Below are 22718 nucleotides of genomic sequence, written 5' to 3'. Positions count from 1 at the left end.
TATGCTAATGCTCCAAGGAACAGTCTAATATAATAATATGGCTCGGCTGCCTGCAGCCTACAAATCCTAAAAGCCAGCCATTAAGCTTCACATGTCATTTTCATTAAGTTTTCTTGGAAATAAAAATTTAGCAAGACCAACAATTTAAGACAGAAAGAAATGTTCACCAGCTTATTACTGAACCACATCCTCCTTTTCCATCCACAATATGGCCTCCATTCATTATTCAGGCTAGAGATGCACTTCCCTTGTTCTTCATGGCTCCACTCCTGACAGCTTTAGACAGCACTCACCAGATAGGATACGTATCGGCTGCTTATGATTCAGGTAAAACTAAAAAAAAAACTTAAATGAGAAAAGACAACTTTAAGGTTTTCATGTATTCGGTGAGGTTTGCTGAAGGATTCAAGTTTATTTTCTACCACAAGATTCAAAAAGAGGCGTGTGTCTTTGAAATCAGCCTGTGCATTGGCGTTTTAGAGGAGCACTGCGCTTTAATTCAATTTTGTACATCCATAATGTAGGGAAGCCATAATTGAGAAAGTAGGCCAAGCCTTAAAGCAAGATTGAATTTAGAAAAACAGAATCTGTCACAGCCACAAAGCATCCAGCCTGCAGAATGACTGGCTGAATCTCCAGCTGGATTACCCCTTGTGTAACATGTCAACATTTAGGGAGCGCTCTCAGGGTTTTTTGTTTCTCTACTACTCAGACTGGCACTTCAAAGTGTGGCAAAGAGCGGCGCCTAAGCACCAAAGCCTGGTGTGTTTGTGTGTTATGGTAACACGATCTTGGTTATGATTGAGCGGAAATGTTAGACAAGCATCTAAGTTTCCTCTGCCTGCTCCCAGCCTCTTCATCTGGCCACATGTGAAACCACACTGGAACTCCTCTGCAGCCAAAGTAAACTCTCCAGTCCACGGCAAGGCACGTGTTTACACTGGATGCCCAGGTTTGGTGTCGCCCCTCACTCACATTCTGTAGATAAATGATTATCCTCCTCTTAATCACTGTGAACCTGAGAGATTCGCCCCACCGGGCAGCAGAATGAAGGGGAGCCGTTTGTTCAGTTGGAGGGTGTTCCTCACACTGACTCATCCTCAGGGCAGAGCTGCTCTGAGTCTGCAAAAGCAGCAACAGCATGTGGATGCGTTGTGTAGGCAGCAAACCGCTACGAAATCAACAACAGGTGAACTCTGTGTCATTTAGCAGATGAATCCAACCTCACGGTCCTGACATCTAAATATTCAAGCTCACTACAGAACCATAAATCTGCTGATTTATATGCTAAGGTCCACATAAAAGAGAAAAGTTAGCTTGTCTGTGCCTTTTGGTGAACACATCAATTAACAATAAAATACAAAGGCTGATTTATAAACAGTTTTCCACCGTTCCCTTACTGAATTGGTAAAACACAGTATGGTGATTCAATACACAGCAATGCAATCACCACCACTAATAATATCAGAGGGGGAACTGACCCTTATAGTCATTCCACTCATTTTCTGTTCATTTATTTTTGAAGACAGAATTTCCCTGTGATGACACTGAAACTCCACAGCATGTTAGGAAATGTAGTAAACATGGTTACCGAGATAATCTGGAGCCAAAATAGAGCAAAGTGTAAGAAAAGTGTTTACTGATGTGACCCACTTTCCCTCATCAGCCCACAGACACTGCTAAGAGAGAACTCTTAGCCTATTGTTGGGTCAACAGGAGTCAGACTTTATCTTGAACGACGGGACTCAAAAACAAAACCGAATCATTTGGGACTGGCATTAGACGTCTGGAGCCCTACATCACTCATACAGAATAAGTGATTTCGTTGAATTACACCGAAATTTAAAGGTGACCATAGTCCTGGATGGAAGGACTTCCTGCATCAGGACCTAAGATCAATTATGTAACACCACTGGGCTGTTTGTCATATATATACCTGCTTCTATTATAAGAAGCAGGAGCAGGAACAGACTGTCCACCACACAGAGCTACTCCAGCTCCAGTGAGTCGGCTCGGGCTGGAGGGGAATTTTCTCTTGAAACTCTCCCTAAAACGGAGCCTCACCTCACCACAGCAGATCACAGTGAGTGTTTAATCCAGATCTTCACTGTGTTCTTCGGCGAAACGCCTTGGGACGATTAAATGTTTTCCAACTGGCAGCAACCACAGCTGCACGGCCAATTCACCGAGACTAGAACAGTAGCCACATGAAATCCAAAGACAACCAAATGATGGTGTACGAGCTTTCCAATGGAACAGCAGGCCTCAAACACGCATCACAGACTTGTGTGGTTTCTGCAAACGGGCCAGTGAGTTATAAGAAGAACAACGGTTGGAATATGAATTTTCATTTTTAAAACACAACAGCATACAAGCACAGTAAAAGGCCTGTGACCTTAAATGAACCCCTTTGTACAACTCTAACATACACAGCAACAGCTTGGTTGTCCACGTTTCTGTCATCACATGAAACCAACCAAAGATCAACCTCTCAGAGAGATCGGAAAAAATCATGGCAAAACATGTGAAAGTTAGCAGCATTTCCCAGATCTTAGCACTGTAGCAGAAATAGTTTTGAAGGTAGAGACCTACAAGATATCACAATGGCATATTGACAAATTGGGCTTCAGGGCAAGCTTGAACAGCTATAACTAACTCTTTATTCAGATACAAAGTCGATGTTTCAATTAGTTATAAACTGAGTAGTACAAGATATTAAGACAGTAAGTAAATAGTGTATAATATTTTAATTCTAAGTGATGTGTTTGAGAGAAACAATCCAATTTGAAGTAGATTATTGTAATGTTCAAGAGTTACCTTTGACCACGTCAGATCAACAATACTGCCTATATTCTATACAAACAGTTGACAGGAGCCACCTCTCATTTTGCTGTGTAGGTTAGAGTTAGAGTCGGCTCTTCAAGCTTTGGATGCTGGGACATCCTCTGTGTGACATCTCTCTGTTCTCTCCGCTCACAAAAAGCCTGCCAAAAACTCAACCAGGTTCTCCTGGAGGTTTCCTCTTCACTGATGCTATTCATGTATTGATTTAAAAAGCTTGCTCTGGTGGGGATTGTCGCAGTTTTAATTTCTTTTAAAAAACTAAATTAGGTGCTATATATACACATACACACACTGAAGTCAATCTGCTGTTAATTTAGATTATTTTGAAATTCAGACTTCATGGGATATTGATTTTAACTACTGACATGTCGCCTGTTGATGCGCGCGCATCCTCGCTTGTTTGTAAACGTAGCATTAGCGGAGCCACGCGTGTTCTCCGTCGCGGAGGCTCTAACATGCTTCTACCAGACGGCTTCCTTGTGACATTCACGGTCACCAACTAGTTGAGTCGACCTGAAGCACGTTCAAAGTGTGATTCGGCGAAACCGTGCGCGTGCACACGAAGCTAACGCTGCGTACACAGCCGTCGCTAGCACCGGCGCTGGGACCGTAGCAGTGGTTGACAGCAGAAACCCGCCTGCAGGGTTAGCTACAGGCCTGACAGGCTGCCTGCGTGGATCCGCTCACTTTGTGTTACATGTGCATTTTCATCCAAAATATACACGTTGTGAAGACAAGTCTTTGAGTTTAAAGCTGCTCTTCACGGTGCAAATGCAGAGCAGAGCCTCGGATTCTTCCTGCTGCATTTACAAGCTACGGTCTTAGCGCTGCAAACGAGCCTCGTCCGGCTTCATTCTAGGCGTACGAGCAGCGGACTGAGTGCAAATGCGGATCAACTTTAAACTTGCCTCACCTGGATCCCCAGTTATGTGGAGGGAGCGACTTCAAACTATAGTCGGGCTCATTTTTCGCAAATATCTGCTCAAACCGTCGATCCCCATATCTGCTTCTTTCTAGCCATTTTCAGCCGAACCGTCAAATCGATTCGTCGGCGGGGGGAATAGTGGTTCGGAGGCAAACGTCACTAGGTTAGTCGACATTTAACGTTGTTAGCGTATGCTGGAAAACAGACACGTATCTTGTCTTTTTATTTTCGTTAACAGGCTGTGATTTAAACGGACGGAGCAGTGAATCACGCGGCGGCTGATTTAAGGACCCCCCCCTTTTCGGCGAGGATGGTACGGCTCATGATTCCTGGGACCCGCTGAGCTCTGCGCGAGAGCAACCTGTGGCAGCGCTGCGCAGAGCTGTCACCGCTGCCGCTCTGCGCGCGCTGGGCTCGTGCAATTCGCCTTCATTTGTCAGCGATAAAAGATGTTTCTGTGAAGGTTCCGTCTTTTATAGTCATCCGGGCTCTAAAGATAAAACCAGCGACTGCCCAGTGCATCTGAGGCGTCACACACCGGAGTGCGTTTACTGAGAAAGTTCTAAATTGTTACGTGGAATTCAGCTGATGACAATCACGAGTCCACACAGATACATTAAATACACAAAGCATTCAGTATTATTAGTGACAGACGGGCTGAAACCCTCCTCTTTAATGGCCTCTATCAACCAGGAAGTTTATTCTTTAGGCATTCCTACCTAGTCATGTTTCCAAAAAATAAAATAACTGTAAATAAGTAAATGTAAATGATTCATTGTCAGATACCATGATTCTTTAATATAATGTAGAAAACTCAGATAGTTGCTTTGCATCAGAAGCTAAAATCCTAATTATAGCCACAGCAACCAGAGCTACAGCCAACTGTTTCCCACAAAGACTTCATTCGTGGTGCACTGTACCCACTGGTATGTGGGTGTAGGACAAAGGTGTGTGTGTGTGTGTGTGTGTGTGTGTGTCGCTAGACTGTAACAGTGTGATAAAGGCCTACACATTCTATCCTGTGTTTCTTGTCTTTAGGATGGTGGGATTGTTCTGCAACAAATGCATGTAGACAGAGCTGAATGACACACGTCCTTTGTGCTGGTGCTGGTGCTGCACGCAGCGTGTTGGTGCAGTGGAGCATGGTGTTGTTAGTTTCGCAGTCTGAGTCACCTGGGGCTACACATGTCCTGTTCTGTCAACCACTGTCACAGGCCACAGGGTAGAGCGGGCGGCGGCAGGTGGCGATGCTCTCGGTGAGCAGCGCTGCAGAGAGGAGGAGGTGCGGAGGTTTACCGTTTGCTGCTTGGGATTTGTCTGTTTCACACATACTGAGAGGTGGTAGCAGAAGTGACGGCAGCCTGAGAACAAAGACCTGTAATCAGGAACTTCAGCGCAGGTGCCGTCACTGCTGCTTTTCTGAAAGGCTCTGTTTCACACTGATAGTGCTCGGAGAATAATATCAATATTTCTAATCTCACAAAACAGGATATGAAAGAGAGCTGCCTTACCACTCATTTGTGTGTCCTGTCTGTAGCAGCTTGATTAAATCCTCAGGCATCAAACTGAAGCATCTGACATGCGTGTATGTCAGCCTCTTTTTACAACACACAGCTCCTAACTATAGAAAAAGTACTTGTGGCATCTCTACTCTGTGATCAATAACAGGATCTTTAGCTTAGGGCCAAATAGAATTAAGAATTGCTTTAGGATAATGACAGTATCGACCAGCGCTCAGTAAAGCGTTTCAGTGTGGCAGGTTAATTCCTTCAATGAAGGTGCACAGGGAGCCGGTCTGAGTCAGGTTTAACGCTCAGAGTAATTCTCTCCAGCGTTGTGTGCTGCAACTATTTTCCCCTCAATACCACACGAGCACGTAGGACTACGGCAAAGCAAGTCAGGGCTACGGTGCCTGAAATGGGGAAAGTTGGAACGGGATACGGAGGAAATTCTCCCGTCCACTGGTGCCTGCACATGTGAAGCCCTGAATGGATTACAGGTCATTATTACAGGGAGGTATATGAGATCAGGCTACGAAGCCTTACAGCTGACACGCTAATAAAACATAATAACACAGTTACAGGTTAGAAAACCTGCTTTGGAAGCAATCCTTGTTTTCTTTTTCTTGCTAAGAACATAAGGAATCAGACGTTGCTGCTGCTTCTGGCTCTGTGCTCGGTTTGAAGCAGGGAACTTCCGCCGCGAATGAATGCAAGTCATTTACTCTGCTCATTATGTGAGATGTTGAGATGTTTTGATGTTTGGAGATGAAAATGCTTTGAGATGAAATATTCATTTTTTTAGCTGACTTAATTATGTATGTGTCCACTGTCAAGTTGGAAACGGCTGCTCCTGTGAGGGATGTTTCAGGCGTACCCAGAATACATTACCTCCTTATTACAGGGGATTGCCTGGATACACTCATATGCAGCCTTATGGAAATATTAAATGAAGAGGCTGCACACCTCAGTGGACACACTGCATAAGCACGAGTGCCTCCTGTTTGTGACTCATAATGCAAATGTTCAGCTGATTGTCGCTTTTTGAGTCATTTATTACATCAGTCATTGTTTTAAAGAAAGACGTTTGGTAATTTATGACAACAGAGCTGTTGAGCTGTTTGATCTAGATATAGTGATCTAAGGAGTTGATATGCGGAATCTTCTACAATTTCACTGTTCTACAGTGTATTAATGTTCTACATTATTTCTCTGACTTCACAGCAGTAAACCTGGGGGTGACCCTAAAGAGGTCAAAGTAATAGGTCAACTGCTTTGGGAAGACTCATAATGAGAGTAAGATGAGAACACAGTCACATCTACGGAGGAAACACAGGTTTGCAGCCTGTTAGAACATAATGAATGTCAGAGTAAAGAATAAATAAGATGTTTGGTTTTGCAGGGAATGAATCACAGACTGTGTCTCGAGTCCCTGATGATCGTCTGAAAACCTCTGAGTGACTCCAGGAAACAACCCCATCAGACTGTGAGCTAACCCTCTAGCATCACATTCACACTGCAGACACGAGAGTGAGCTGATCTTCTGATCTCTCAGAAAGAAGGTATTTAGTTCACAAAATGTCAAAGGATTCCTTTTAACATTTATTCCCCTGGTGAGAAGGGAAACTGGGGAAAACAGATTTCACTGTTAAACTTTGTGTCTGTGCTTCGTTGCTCCGTGGGCCTGTTCTCACTTCTAAACCATTAAGACCTTCGACCGCTCTCCAGTTGTAACACTCCTCCAGATGTCACCTGGGGTTTGAACGTGTGATATTCTCCATCTGAATGTAATGAGGTGACATCAATAGCGGGGTTTAAAGGCATCACTTAAAGGACAACGTCTACAGGACTCCGTCGTGTGTCATTTTCATTAGAAACTGTCTCTGCATGTTTAGTTTTGAAGCCGGCTCCCGTGTTATTATTGCAGTCATGTTCCGTGCTGGAATGTCGTCATGCGTCTCTCTTTTCACTCCTGAACCCTCACCAGTGCACTGTGGCCCTTTCAGCGCCTCTCTCTGGCTCTGGTAAAGGTGTGGGTGGCCACAGTTGGACCCTGAAGTGGCCACACGGACCCTGAGCTGTGAAATTACATTAAGCCGCCAGCCTAAGTCCCATGGCAATCCTCCCTTAATGAAAACTGTTTCACAGTGCAGGCTGCTCGGAGCACCGGAGACAATCTGTTTGACAAGCGGGACTTAATGTGGAGAGGCTGAGTAAAGGGACACCGTAGTAATTGGCTGCCATTTTGGATGTTCATTTATAGAGCTCCGCCACTATTCATGTGCAGAGAAAAATGTTCTGATGTTCCATGAGTGTGTGTGGGAAAAGAGTAGGTGTGCGGTATTCAGCAGAGGCCTATCACAGATTGAAACATAAGCACACACACACAAACATATACCACCCACGCACCAGTCACTCACCAGCCTCAGCATTGTACCACTTTCAGATGTGTTGCCTTGCAATGGAAAATTAGATGTTTAGATTCTTATCCGTGCTCAGGGGAATTATCAAAGGTCACTCATTCATCGGCACAAAGTCAGGTGAAGTGGACACAAATGGAAATTTCTGATTGAAGACGTGACACAACGAAAGTTAAAACGTTTCTACCCCGAGTGGCCGGTGGAGACTAAAACCGAGCTTTAAGAGGAAAAGTATAAGGTATACGGGCATCGTGAGGAGATACGTGAGTCAGAATGTTGCTCCATGAGTGACTAATGTGTCAACTTAAAGAAGACGTGATATGACGTGTTTTTGATACAAAGCCGTTTTTAATGCGTCGTGAAACACACAGAGCGCACATCTGACATCGTTACCATTACCTGCTTAATAAGAGCACGCTGTCCGGCTCGACACGTCACCTCACCACAGACTGGTTTCAACTGTGAGAGAAGAAGCCTCCAAAAATAACGCCTGCACAGACCGAGCGCGATCACAAACGGTGTTCCAGCAGATGAAGAGTAAAACGCGCCCGGCGCTCCAATAAACACAGAGCAAACTTTCAGCGGGCCTTTCCACAGGACGGCACCTCCTCCAGGACGCCGGAGCCCGACTGGAGCCCGACTGGAGCCCGACTGGAGCCCTGAGGTCTGCGTGTGTGAGCGCGAGTTAATGCACGGGTCTGCGCAGCCAAAACAAGTATGTATGTTGGCTGCAGCGCAGACAGGCAGCGTTACGTTCAGCCGCAGGTCAGCGGCGCTAGGCCCTGTGGAATCATGGGAGTGCGCTCCCCTCCCCCGCCGAGCACAGCGCCTTCTGCCAGGTCTCATCGGATGCAGGTTCGTTTACTCATCAGGTAGAGCAAATATAGTAAAGGGTCATTTTACTACTGGGCTTTGAAGAAAGTGATGCATGAGCAGTGTTTGTCCCCAATGATACGACAGATGTTTATCTGGATGATGCAACTAAAGCTTACACACATGTTTCTACAATCTGCAGGACCAAGATTTCACCAGGACTGGCTTCAGTTTCAAATATTAGAGCTTCTCGTGAAATCCTGTGCAGTCATTTGGTGATTATGGTGCATCTGTTTTTTTGCAGTTTAACGTTAAAGAGTTGGATCAGCTCAAAGTAAGTGCACATTTACACACTCATGAGCAGGACCGCCGTGGCTGCAGCTTCCTGCTCACGTCCGGCTCATCTCTGTTTGGGGTGGGCCCTGCTCTGACCAGCATATCAGCTACTTCCTGTCCACAGAAACAAACCAGTGGAGGAAGACGGAAGCCGCTGGAGGAAAACCGCGAGATTGACATCTTACCCTCAAAACACTGCATTGTTGGGTTTCATGTGTTGAGCTGTTTGTTTGAGGAGTTCCCCCGCGGGGCCGTGTGACCCCGGGAACGTTCTCATGCTCTGTTTATTTGTCAGAGTGTTCCTGAAGGTGGAACGGTGGACGGCGGCGCCTTTTAGCTTAGCGCCGCTTCTCTCCTTCCACTGTATCAGACGCAGGGCAGCCTCCACCTGAGCACGTGTGCCTTTTAGCCGCGGCTGAGCAGAGCGGCGTGGGGGGTTGGTGGTCTGTGGAAGGGGAGGGGGACCTCACATTTAGCTGCTGTCTCCTGGGAGAGATTAAGCAGTTTAGTCTGTGCTGCGTCTCTGTCACTGCCTCCTGCTTCTCCTCTCTGCTCGGAGCAGGGCAGCGTGCGCCTCTTCTGTCATCCTCCTTTTGCACTTTCTGTTCCTCTCTTCTACTCTCGTTTCCTCTTTGCGCCTTCGATCGCTGGCTCTGACACTCTGGGCCCTTTTGCTCTCATTCTGTTCCGCGCTCCTTTTCCGACCCGCTGGCATCCAGCTGACGGCCCGAGCTGACGCCTCAGATGGCAGACAGCTAGTGGGCTGTGGGTGGAAGCGTGGGACCTCCCACTCACCCATAGGCTGCTTGGACTGGCCTGTCCCACTGCGCTGCTCTGGTGTGGAGCACCGTGGAGCTCAACCACTACGCCCATTAATCTCCTAAACGATCCTGGACCTAAGAGGATCAATACTCATTTTCAGGGAGCAGCATGATCCCTTAATGTAGTGGAGGTTGGCTGCTTATCCCTCACTCTCCCCCTGCCGACCCTCCGTTTCCACTGCCGTAGGAGGAGCAGGAGTCAGCCTTTCATTTCAGTTGAGACCATATCTTGGTTTATAGTATCGCTCAGGTCTGTGGGCTCTTCGTGATCACACGAGCCTCTGTATTTATTAGTTCAAGGTGTTAGTTTTAGTGTGAAGTAGCTGTTTTTTAGATTTTAGATTAGATCAGCGTCTTGTAATTGACTCGTTTCGGATCACAGAGGGATCCTCAGGAATCCAGCATGTATCTAACAGCAGATCAGCTCTGTGAACTTCCCATCTGCTCTAGTACAAAATACACAGAGATCTGCCAGCGAAAATAAATCAGCGGCTTTACACTGAAACACACGTCTTCAGGCTATTTTGTATTAGTAGTGGTCGTATAATTGTTATTCTTTGTTTTCCACAGATGCTGAAAAATGACTTCATGCTAATAGCAGCATGATCCAAGGAAAATGGGAAAGATCGGACTTTCCGTTGGATAACAAGCGTCCGATTTTCCAGGCTCCGTGCACAGACGAGCACACGGTTAGCTGAGCGTCTCATCATTGATCTGCGCTGATGCAGGGAGGTGCACGTCGTCCCGGTCAGCCAGCCTGTCTGATGTAAATTTGGAGGTGTTGTTTGTGCTAAAGCTATTACTGCCCTGAGACCTGGAAAACTCTGCTGCTACTCAATTATTTAGCCCTTTTCTATGTAAACAGGCACAGACTGATTATGAGAGAATGGGACCTGGACACAGGTCCCCCTCATATGCAGTAGGACCTCCAGATGCACCATTTGTACATTCTTCCTACATCTGTGCTCATTGTGTGTCTCTTCTGTAGGTTAAGTGTGTGTCCTTTTGGTGTGTCTGCTGCTCCGGGGTAATTTTACATACATTAACTGAGCTCTCTGGCATCACACATGTAACTTCACACCAAGGCCTCTGACCTCTCGCTCCCTCAGGTCAGTCCCCCGTGTGCCTATTCAGTAATCTAAGTGTTCAAGCTGCCACGTGTGTCTGAATCAATGAATGACAGAGTTTGTAATTTGAAAAAGAAATCGTCATTCATTTAGTGTTTTGTTAAATCCCAGGAATTGTGAGTAATCCAAATATATCAAAAATGGAAGTGAAAGCGATAACAACAGTCGTGGCTGCATTAAACCGTCCCTCTTGACATTACCTGAGTCAGAACTGGGTTACACAGTCTAGCTGACCTAACACAATAAATGATGAAACCATTTCACATACCAAAGGTCCAAGCACCAGAAATCATACAGTCATCTCCCTCGAGAACAGTGTCAGAACCTCTTACCTGTAACTGAACGTCTCTGGACCTTAAGCATCTTTTTCATTCTTGGTCGACTTTATAAACGTCATCTCTGCTGTCACCACAACTTAGCCAAAGAATTCACTTCAATCATGTGATCCTGGTTTTTCTCCTCTTCCATCTACACAGGGCTCAGTGTGATAAGTGGTGTACGTCTGTGATTGGACGCAGTCTGAACCTGCTGATTGTGCTGCATGTGTGTGTCCTCTTCATCATCGCTGCAGTGAGCTCGACTCCGGAGAACAGCAGGGTCTTTCTTTATGTGGAGGATTGAATCAGTGATGACAGTCTTATGACCTCTTCCTCTCTCTCTCTCTCTCTCTCTCGCTCTCTTCCTCACACACACACACACACACACACACACACACACACGGATTGTTATGTGAATCTCAACAAAATGGACGTTTGCCAATTAAACTTTGTTACCTGCGATCTATGTCACAATCATCTAATTTGAATATTTTTTTCGGGAAATCAACACGAATAAATAAAGTTCATGATCTCAATTGCATCCAGCTAAACAAACCTAGAGCAGAACAATAAACAATCATTAACTAATCACCTTTCATTTATTACTAGAAAACAAGTGTAACATATTGAAAACACATGGCGCCGCTAAACAGCTGGCCAGGTACTGCGCTCGCGCCGTCATCCCTCACTTCCAGTATTTAGAGTGAGTGCTACAAGCAGCGTGGGTCGGCGAGGTGCGGGAAGGTGATGTCGTAAAGCTGAGTGTCGTAAACCAGGTGCGGAGAAGGGGAGGTGAAGGGGAGGGAGGAGAAGGAGGGGGAGAGAGGGTGAGAGAGGAGGTGACTCTCCGGCAGCATTTAGACACAACGAAAGGATCATGGCGGATGGCCCCAGGTGTAAGCGCAGAAAGCAGGCGAACCCGCGGAGGAACAACGGTGAGTACAACTACTTCCGACGCGGAGCTGTCCCTTCGGGGAACCGGTCTAGAGGCTGTTCGGACCCTGTTACCGGAAAGTTTGGCGGCCCCCAAGTCCAGTTTTAGTCACAGAAAGTGGTGGGAAGTAGCAAGTGAGCGCTGTATTCCAGCCTGTGGTGCACCGTTATACCTGGGTCGCGTCTCTCCCTCCGCCTAGCGGTCCGCTGCCGGAGACCGTTATACGCACCTCACCCCTAATAAACCACCAGCTTCGGCTCCACTTTGTGTCCCTTTCTTCGTTTCGGTGTACTTTAAACGTCTTTATAGGCGCCCCATTCATTGATTTGGACGCATTGTGTGAGTTTGAAGCCCACCACCAAACTCGGACCTGTTTTGCGGGGATCGACTACCTGATTGCGGTGATTACGGACTCGACAGGCTCGCTGTCTTTAACATTCTAGACAGAATAGTCGAATAACGTTCTGTGTAAACGTGTTTGAGGTAAATCGCCGTTTTGTCGTGAAAGGTTTGTTTTTCTTTCTTTTTCTCACTCGCAGCGGTAGCGATAAGACACTGTTGCTGCACTACGGGAGCGACCGAACCGTTATAATATGGGCTGTTGTGTTCTATAAATGAACTTCGACAACAGGCGTATTTGTTTGAAAGCTGAATAAGAAAAGCACCGTTTTGTTGTGTCGGAGCACGTTGAGCTGTTTTTCTTTTTTCTTCCTATTTTTTTTAACTTAAAACGTTTGACTTCTGTGCCGTCCACGCCGCTGACATTCACATATGCGACGGTAGTAATTTTTGATAACAAAGTGAGGAACGTTGATGGGGCAACGGTTCCGGACAAAAAGGGAATATCTAACGCGCTGTTTGTGCGAGCAGGGCGAGCGCAGCCCATATAAGGGCAGCGGATCTGCTCCTGTCGCGCGCTGGGAATCCTGATTCTTGTAGGACACGGGCGAAACACGCTCGGTGTTTTTCTATTCTGTTCGGTTACAACTTGTCTGTTTACTAACGGCATCGTTTTAATCGCTCGGTACTTTGCCTGCGTTTTGTAGTTTAGCGGCGTTTTCATTGAGAATATCGTGGATGTGGTTCTGAAGCAGCCCATTCAACTCTCTTTAAACACTTTCCCGAGTCTCCGTTTGCGGCGTAAACGTAATTTGGTGAACATTTGCGGAAAACGTAGCGGGCTTTACAATTGTCAATGTCCGTTTTTGTGCAACACATTTTCCACGCATTTACATCGCGGACGGTGTAAATGTTTACGCTGACACTTGATCGTTTTAAGTAGTATAGAAAGCGCCGTAGTCCCACTAATGCGTTGTGCCACCCAGCGTAGCCCGGCGGAACTGGGCGAACGCAGGAAATTGTCTGTTATTTTTTCCAAACAAATCTGCACCAGCCGAAGCCGCTGAGTGAGAACCGAGAGTGTGCACGCGCGGTGCTCGAAGCGGTGATCCGTGGGTGGGGAACGCGAGCAGACGCGCGTTTGGGCGCCGCTGGTTCTGAAGCGTCTGTGGGCACCGGATGAGTGGCACCGTCTTCACGTGTGGTTTGCTCGCTTCCCTCCGTTTCCTGTGACGGCCGGGTGCCAGTCCGTCCCAGGAAAGGATCCAGGCGTGGACACACCTCAGATAACGGTCCAGCCGACAAGGTGTGGACTCACTGATAGGCTGCAGGACGCCTCCGACCATTTGTTGCCTTTTCTATTGCGCTTACGCCTCGATTTGTACAATGGCTCAGCCCTGTAGATATTTAAAACAGATGTGTAATGAAACCAATGTATTTCCTGTCACTTTGGCCCAATTTGCATTCACTTCAAAGGTTTGTGTGCCCCTAAGTCTCCTCTGACGGGCTGGTGATCTGTCATGCAAATCAGCTTTTCTGCTGTGTGAGCTGTAAAGTTCCAGAGACCGAGGATACCGGTGCTACAAATTCATCGCAAGTTGGATATTTAATATGTGCAGTTATTATTGTAGCAGCCCACTTTAGCCCGCACACTATTTTTATATGGCAAAAAGCAGGACATGGGCTCGCGCTCTGTCGGGTCCCCGGGTGGCAGGAGGAGCTGGGACCAAGGTGAGCTCCTATTCCCAGCTGTAAACAGAGAGGTGTTAACAGCCGCAGGACGACAGGTGTTTGCAATCGACGGGATACTACGGCTCCCTTTGTCGCTCGCCCTCAGGAATAGCAGCCGTTGGTTTAACGCAGAGGAATGTGCCTGGTATTAACATTCTTTGCAGAAATAAACAGCGCTGCGTTGGGGAGGGGGGGGGGGGCGCTTTTTGCACACGCTCAGGAGCAGGTACAGGTACTCATGGGCCGTTGTCCCAGTGAATCATACGTCAAATAAAGAAAATGAGGCTGTGGGCCGGGTGCTTGGCAGCAGCTCCCGTACTGCTGAACATTATTGGCCTGGTAGAACTATACCAAACCACTCAGCCTGCGTGGAAACGATGCCGGACGCTGCGGGGAATAATGAAAACTGTGGTTTCGCTATATTTAGTTTGTAGCAGAAAACAGTGGAGGAGGTTGGAGTTTGGCTCCGCATGTCGCTTCTCTTTTTAAAGGACATGTGTTTACATTTAAAAGTCCTCCCTGTTGTGTGAAGGAAATCTTTCATTTATCTCACTGCTTTTCACCTACTTCCTCAGCAGCTTCATTTGAAAGTGCCAAGTAAGAAGCCCCCCTGCCCTCGCCGTGCCGCCCCTCTCACTCCTCCTTCCACAGCCTGCCTTTTATTTCGGGGGTGAGGACACAGTAGCCAGGGGGGCTGTTGATTGCCCCCTGACCTAGGCGCCCATGCGTGCCTGGAGTATGACTTCACTTTCCCCCCGTGCCATTGTGAGGCTTCCAGCGTGCTCAATTGTGTTTGTGTTGAAGTCTGCTCAATGAAAAGGGAGGAGAGGAGCAGGGGGCTGTGGGAGCTGCAGCTTTTTCTCTCCATCCATTTCTTCGTGACCCCTTAAACTGTGGGCTCCGTGTTCCCCACGGAGCCGGGGGGGGGGGCGCAGGGAGTTGGTGAGAAACTGCTGAGGTGAAGAAAGAATCTTACAACAGGTGATGACGAAGAGAGCGGCGCTGGCAGATGGGAAGCATAGCAAAATGGCAGCTATCTCCCAGCGAGTGTGCAACGTGTATGTGAAAACACGCCGTGCACGTACGGAGTGGAGTTTAACCTTCTCGGTAGTTTTATTAATCCTGTGGGAAAAAGGCGTCATGTCCATCAGGATGGGAAAGGTCTGTCCCCATCTGACCATTCAGAGGAATTAAAATGATGTGCCACCACACTCCCACCTCTAGGCAGCTTAATGATTAGCTGCTCCCATGGAGGCAGCACGCATTAGCCTATAAAAAGGTACAGAAGTAGTTTTAAAGCCAGAGTCAGTTTCAGTAAACCCCTTAACTGCGCTTGGATGTGCTTTATTGGGGTTTGTGTGGCTGAATGCTTAAACGAACCATTGTGTATTCAGCTTCAGTGAGAAAGAGCCTAGTTACCTTTGCAGTTTGCTGCTCTACCTCATACACTTTCAGTGGCAGAAGAAAAGGCCCATTCAACGGCCCGGCATGGGGAGGGAGAGCCCTTTTCACACTCGGCTTGTGGGAAAAGTCTCCTCCATACTGTGCATGCCATTTGCATATGACCCATTCTTTTCCCAAAGGTCCTCGCGAGGGAGGAATCTGTGGAACGTTTGCAGAATTCATCAAATCCCTCTCTCACGCGGCCCTCGCGCTCTCAAGGGCCTGAGCAGCAGAACTCTGTGTTACATTTCTGCGCGAGGCCTAAACGGTGGCGCTGATGCATCCCAGTGGCATTTGTGTCCAGCACATTTAAAGTGGTGATGTGTGCTACCTGGCGCGCTGGTTTTAATGTCAGGCTGAAGGCTTAATTTGGCTCAGCAGGCTGGAGTTTCCCTAAATCCTCAACATGGACCATTACAGGTCCATCTGCATGACGGGACAATGTGAGGGGGGAGTGGTGGGGGGGGGGGGGGGGGGGGGGGGGGGGTAGTTGGGGGATGGGGTACAAGGGGAAAGGCGACGGGATCTTGTAGCAACGCGTATGGTCAGTGAACTGGACAACACAACCGTTGCTCTGGCTCAAAATATGCCCCCCCCCCCCACAGAACAGCACCCTGGGGCGGCGCCTCGTCTGCTCGTTGTAGTTGCCACAGTTCTGCCCTTGATGCGGCTCAACATGTGGAGCAGCGTCGATACTGACCTACTTGTTGCTAAAACAGTTGTGCTAGTCGGCAATGGCTGAGCCCTGAACACTGATGCCGAGGCCGGTTAGTTAGTTAGTTAGTTAGTTAACTCGTTGGGTGTGTGTGTGCTGTAGGGACAGATCACCTCTAAGTATCGCGTACAGTGTCTCCAGCTCGGCCTGTTGGTGTGTGTGTTTGTTCATGGATTTGGTGGCTCACAGTGAGCTTTGGATCCCCACCACCTTCCTCCTTCCGTCCCATCCATCCATCCCGGCCCCTCCTTGTGGTCCTCAGTGGAGCGGTTAATGAAAAAGCCTGTAGTGACACAATGGGAGGAGGCGGGCCCAGCGAGGGTCTCCATTCGCGGCAGAGCCTCTGCTGCAGTTGGGGAGAAGCGGGCCGTTTACACAACTGTTAGATGTCTGGTGCCTGGTAAATGTGCTTGACCTTCTCCTGGTCCCGTTGTGTCCCTGTGTACAGGGATGAAATTAGATGACATCAGATGAGGAGTAATCCTGCGCTTTGAACACACAGAGTAGCTGGCGTGTTGCCAGCCCATTATGACGACCATATTGATTTTCCTCTCCGTAGCACACAGAGCTGATAATGGCCCTCCTGAGGGCGACGCATTCATATTCACATACTTATTCCAGTTGCCCCATGGGCCGCGGTGACTTACTCTATCTGGGTCCCAAGCCCGTCCACTGAGCTGCCTGCGCTGGACTGGAGCAGCCCTGTGACAGCCTGCGCAGAAAAAACCTTAGTCACCCTGTTTGTTAGTCAGAGGGAAGGCCGGCCGCTGCGCTGAATGTCACCATGGATAAACATCCACAGCAGATTAATGAGAGGAGAATGGCCAGCCTGAAAACAGAGGGAGGGCCGAGTAGAGGGAGGAACGCAGCATCCACAGCGCCCTGTTTAACCCGTGAGGCGTCCCACTGAGCTGCCGTGACCCAGCAGTGGGACCCGGCCCAAACCGGACCCGGGGAGAATGGATCAGTTCAGCTGGACTGAACTGTAGTGGTGTCTATCGGGTTACTCAGCGGGCCGCAGTTTGACACGCACCTGTCACATCAAGCTCCACAAACAACTTGTAAATAGCGTCTGTTTTTAAACCTTGTAACCAAGGTTTCACCTGTGCGATACGGAATACAGCCAGTGACCTCTGACCTCTGACCTGTCCAGACTATGTGAGTGTAGGGAAGGATGTCCATGATGCTGACGGGACCCTGCCCCCTCTGTGCCTCCTCCTGCCCCCTCTGTGCCTCCTCCTGCCCCCTCTGTGCCTCCTCCTGCCCCCTCTGTGCCTCCTCCTGCCCCCTCTGTGCCTTCTCCTGACCCCTCTGTGCCTCCTCCGTCCCTCTGTGCCTCCTCCTGCCCCCTCTGTGCCTCCTCCTGCCCCCTCTGTGCCTCCTCCTGACCCCTCTGTGCCTCCTCCTGACCCCTCTGTGCCTCCTCCTGACCTCTCTGTGCCTCCTTCTGACCTCTCTGTGCCTCCTCCGTCCCTCTGTGCCTCCTCCTGACCCCTCTGTGCCTCCTCCTGCCCCCTCTGTGCCTCCTCCTGACCCCTCTGTGCCTCCTTCTGCCCTCTGTGCCTCCTTCTGACCCCTCTGTGCCTCCTCCTGCCCCCTCTGTGCCTCCTCCTGCCCCCTCTGTGCCTCCTCCTGACCCCTCTGTGCCTCCTCCGTCCCTCTGTGCCTCCTCCTGACCTCTCTGTGCCTCCTTCTGACCTCTCTGTGCCTCCTCCGTCCCTCTGTGCCTCCTCCTGACCCCTCTGTGCCTCCTCCTGCCCCCTCTGTGCCTCCTCCTGACCCCTCTGTGCCTCCTTCTGCCCTCTGTGCCTCCTCCTGACCTCTCTGTGCCTCCTTCTGACCTCTCTGTGCCTCCTCCGTCCCTCTGTGCCTCCTCCTGCCCCCTCTGTGCCTCCTCCTGACCCCTCTGTGCCTCCTTCTGCCCTCTGTGCCTCCTCCTGACCCCTCTGTGCCTCCTCCTGCCCCCTCTGTGCCTCCTCCTGACCCCTCTGTGCCTCCTTCTGCCCTCTGTGCCTCCTCCTGCCCCCTCTGTGCCTCCTCCTGACCCCTCTGTGCCTCCTTCTGCCCTCTGTGCCTCCTTCTGACCCCTCTGTGCCTCCTCCGTCCCTCTGTGCCTCCTCCTGCCCTCTCTGGTTATAGTGGTGCCATAGCTTTTGCCTACAATTATTGAAGCGTGGACTTTAATTGATCACGATTGTACAACACTATTAATTAGTTCCTGCTCGTTACCTGTTTGTTTGTTGTGTCCCTCCGTGCCACCACGTTTCACTTTCTAGTCCCTTTGAATCCTTCCCTCTCTCCAGCTCCGTCTCAGTTTCATTCCCTGTGTGGCAGCTGCCTTGGCTCTGACTCTGCTTCACCAGCAGGTGCTGTAGGCATGAAACAACTCAGCTCTACAGTGCTCATAAATAACACCTGACAAAAGTATGAGAGGGCCAGAGATTGAAAGTTTCCTCTGGCAGGAGAACAGGGTGTGGCTCACGGTCAAATGCTGGACATGTGGAGAACAGAGCGAGAACATGTGAGGGAGGAGGACCCGGAGGGTTTCTAGTCCTCTCTGTTGTGAGTAAGTTGCCTTTTCTTCGGGAGTTTTCACTCCTCCTCATTCCAACTTTTCAATAAGCCCTTTTCATGCAAATGTCTAGTAAATGGATCTTTTTAACACAAGGCCAGCACTAAGTGACTAGTTAAGGAGAGACTTGAATTTGAAGGATGGGAGCGCTACCGTTTTTGTAATTAAGAGGTGAGAGCTTGGAACAACGTTAATTGTGCTTTTAAAGCAAGTGAAGAGGTCAGAAAATATAATATATGCACATTGTTATTATCATCATCAGTCATGAACCTGCACTTGGAATAAATGAGCCCATCAAGGCCCGAACACAGCCCGAATCAAACCCACCAACCACAGACACACATCCTGTCTCATCCGAAGCAATCGATCAGCCTCTCAGGGTGAAGGTTACTTTGCCATTTTCTCCTGCCTCACGGTGAACAAAACCAGGAAGTGTGTGAGAGATTACGGCCCAGGATGCAACCTGAAAGCCCTTTATCTCTGTGAAAACAAGGGGCTTCCTGCGGCCTGCTCCCCCCTCCTCAGCCTCCGGCCCCTCAGCACCTGTGGCAGCCCGTTTAGGGAATAAAGAGCAAATGGCACCGGCGTTGGGAACACGGCATCCGGGGACTTCTCCGACCGTCCCACAGACGGCGGGGAGCGGCTGGGCACAGTGTGACACACAGGTCCAAAGATAAAGCAGACTCTGTGCCGTGCCGTGTCATTGTCATTCATTTGAGGAAGTGTATGACCTAAATTAGCGCCTTTAGTCTGTGTTTTTGTGAAACAGTTGCCTAAGATTCTGAAACATCCTTCCTCTCCTTTGCGACACAAGCCTTCACGTCTCCCCTGATAGTTTGATGATTAAGCAGCGGCTCGTCTAATGTTGTGCCGTTGACCAAACACCCCTGTTGCCCCTCTGAGTAGTAACCACAGCTGGCAGGGCTGGTTTGTCTTGACAGTGGCCTGCGTTGAATTTCAATGTCCCCCGTCCTCCCCTGGGTTTTCATGCCACCGCTGCTAACTGGCTCCCATTCACGGCAGCGTCCTGACTTCCCAGAGGGACCTGGATAAACAAGGTCCATTCAGCGACTTCAGCCCCCCCCCCACCACCACCACCACCACCACCCGCCAGCCTCAGACGTCCCTTGTGTCGGTGCCAGGCTGCAGCGCATCTCGTTCGCCACCAACGCCAACAGCAGTGGGCACAAGGCCAACGATTCTCCGTCACACACAGGCGCAGTGTGGAGGACGGTGCTGTTGTTACTGTGACATTCGACGGCCGGAGCGATGCTCGTGTTCCTGCTGGGCGTTAAGAGTTCTAGTATGACGTGTGAGGGAGAGCAGTTCTCTGTAGGTGTGGTGTGATGTCGGAGCCAAGCTGACTTCCTGTTGTTATAGTCCATCAACAGGCTCAGAGGTGGGGGATGCTCCCATGAGATTAACCCGTGAGAGTCACGTGCTCGGCCTGCAACGCATTAAAGGCCATGTTTTCTGTCTTGATGTGTGTCTGTGAGATTATTCCTGAGCTCCACCTGAATTCTGACCCGAGCGTAAACGGTCCCTTCCCTCCTTCGCTAAATCACCAGATCTCAGAGGAAGACACACATGTCCCCTGGGTGCCTCCCCCTCTCTCTCCTATCTCTCTCTCTCCCTCCTAACCAGATGTTTAAAAGCTGTTTGTTTGTGTACCCAGTGGGAGGGACCTTTTGATTGATGCCTCTCTGCAGACTGATACTACATCATATGTTTTACCTCAGAGTAAAACAATTTATTTTTTTATTTCATTATGAACCAGTTTTCTGCCTCAGTAGTCGTCACTAACCTTTGCTGGTGGAATAAGTAACCATTGGTCTTACCAGCGTGCTAACCCAGTCCTCCATGCTTAGGGGAGCAGGGCTGGTAACCACTGGCATTGGTAAGTGATGGGTGAAACGTCCCTGTTGACTGTACTCTTCCTCCCGTCTCCATCTCCATCGCTCCCCACCTGGCCAGCTAATTCGAAGCAGTGCCCTTCTAATCGAACGGCTGTCTGATAAATCTCGTGAATCAGGACAGATGTCCAATGGGGTGCGGCAGTGACACAGCGTCTAGACGGCTGAGAGGTGAGCAGACGACTCCATCGTGATTCAGATCCAAAGGAATCTCACCTCTGTGCTCTCCTTTACTCTGCGGGTGTATCTGATCACATGGAACGCAGCGCGTTCACCCTGAGAGCCTCAGACAGTGTCAGACCAGCGAGCGTGATTGTAGTCACGCACTGGTTCTGAAGTGCAGCCTGCAGAAATAAGATTAGAGCTGAATGAAGTGAGCATTATGATAAAAGCTAGCACGTTTCTTTATCTACAAATGGGCCTAGCCTTGAATCCTACCTAATAATTGTATTGCCCCATGACAGATAACACTGATATAAAGCTGTTTGTTGACGATGAGTCTGTTGAACCCGGTCCTGCTCTCTGCTCGTCCTTGGGGAGCTTATCCTTCTGTGTTTTTATTAAAACCCAGGTTTAAAGGGACTGGGTCTCTGATGGACAAGGAGATTACCCACTAATAAACACACATCACATATATAGAGGCCCCCTGTGACGCTCACACTATTAATATACAAACATGGGGGATTTGTCTGCTTGTCACAGTGGTCATGTAGAGGATTAAGAATTGGATTTAATGTGTGTGTGAGACTAAACAACCCACAGCATTGTTCTGCTGTGGGTCAACTCCAACACCAACTACTTTTGTATAACTGGGTTAATATTGTTATTATTATTATTATTATTAATAATAATAATAATAATAATAATAATAATAATAATAATAATAATAATAATAATAATAATAATAATAATAATAATAATAATAATAATAATAATAATAATAATAATAATAATAATGAAGACGATATTGATCCAAACCTGTAGGATCACATCCCCAGATGTCCTAGGTAGCGCTGGCTGTGTGTCCTTTGCCTGTTTTAACATGCTGCCCACACACAAACACACAGACACTAGACTGTTTATCCCCAAGGGCGCTGAGCTAAAGGAGAGAGAGCCCCTTCATCATGTCTCTGTCCCATGTCCTCGTTATCAGCCACGATTAATGAGTTCTCCATTAATGAAAAAAGACAGGAGGTGCAGGGGAGAGGGGAGGCCCGGTATTAAATGACATCACCCTCCAAGGTAGATATTATAGCTGCCACAGCTGCATTTGTAACCATGACAGCATGTTTTTGACTGTTCAAACCAAACTTCCGGGGTCTTGTGTGTTTGCCGTTGTGGGTCCGTCTTTGTTGCTCGTCTCGCCACGAGGAGGGCAGGAGGCGGCGAGCCGAGCCGGGGATAAGGAGCGTTTGATTAGACAGTGGGGGAGGAGGAGGAGGGGGAGGTGGGAGAGCGGCAGGTGCAACGGACACCCGCCACAATCACCGGCGCTCTGCAAAAACGGTGACAGGAAATCAAGGTTGTCTTGGTAACCTGGCACTATCGATTAAGTGTGGCCATCTCCAAGCTCACATCGGAGTCCCAGAGGAAATGGTGCAGCGTTGGGTTTCTGGAGAGCAGGCGAGGGGAGGCGAGGGGAGGGGAGGGGAGGAGGGTTAAGAGCAGGAGGAGCGGCTGGACAATGATGCCATAAGCAAACGCACCTCAGCCCCACGTTAGATTTATGAATGCAGAGCATTTCTTATCAGCGCCGTTTCTATGCCTGAGGGCTTCTCAGCAGCCTGCAGACATTTAACACGCCTGTGCTTTTCCATCCTGCATCCGTCTCCATGTGGCTCTGTGCTCATGCAAATCTCTCAGTGTTTCCAGGCCATTAGTTCACATGGTGCAGTTTGATTTAAGGACCTCGTGGCACAAATAGAGTTGACTTCATCCTCTCCACAGCCACATGATTTCACCATCTGCG

At 48.8% G+C, this 22718-nt stretch overlaps 2 protein-coding genes and 1 long non-coding RNA gene across 7 annotated transcripts in view; 2 read left to right on the top strand and 1 right to left on the bottom strand.

The window, feature by feature from the left end:
• znf438 (zinc finger protein 438) overlaps window positions 1-3905 on the bottom strand; it is a 28479-nt gene extending 24574 nt beyond the window's left edge. Inside the window, exon 1 of one of the 4 annotated variants that reach the window (XM_029147445.3) lies at window positions 3758-3905. The gene's annotated coding sequence lies outside the window, so the exon portion shown is untranslated. Of the gene's footprint in view, window positions 1-3752 lie in introns of all 4 variants that reach the window. The other 3 variants (XM_029147448.3, XM_029147447.3, XM_055508213.1) reach the window with 3 other exon arrangements.
• LOC129603993 (uncharacterized) lies at window positions 3794-11635 on the top strand. Of its 2 annotated transcripts, XR_008694506.1 has the most exons (4): window positions 3794-3932; window positions 4008-8543; window positions 8806-10767; window positions 11262-11635. It is a non-coding gene; the product is annotated as an uncharacterized LOC129603993 (long non-coding RNA). The 2 variants fall into 2 exon arrangements; XR_008694505.1 differs by having other exon boundaries at window positions 4008-10767.
• A 210-nt stretch (window positions 11636-11845) lies between these two features.
• zeb1b (zinc finger E-box binding homeobox 1b) overlaps window positions 11846-22718 on the top strand; it is a 34371-nt gene continuing 23498 nt past the window's right edge. Inside the window, exon 1 of the mRNA XM_029147091.3 lies at window positions 11846-12037. Coding sequence (XP_029002924.1) covers window positions 11980-12037 — 58 coding nt within the window. The 5' untranslated portion in view covers window positions 11846-11979. The remainder of the gene's footprint in view (window positions 12038-22718) is intronic.

The sequence above is a fragment of the Betta splendens genome, chromosome 4, assembly GCF_900634795.4.
Source record: "Betta splendens chromosome 4, fBetSpl5.4, whole genome shotgun sequence".
In the NCBI taxonomy this organism is placed as follows: domain Eukaryota; kingdom Metazoa; phylum Chordata; class Actinopteri; order Anabantiformes; family Osphronemidae; genus Betta; species Betta splendens.
This window is presented reverse-complemented; position numbering and strand designations above follow the sequence as displayed.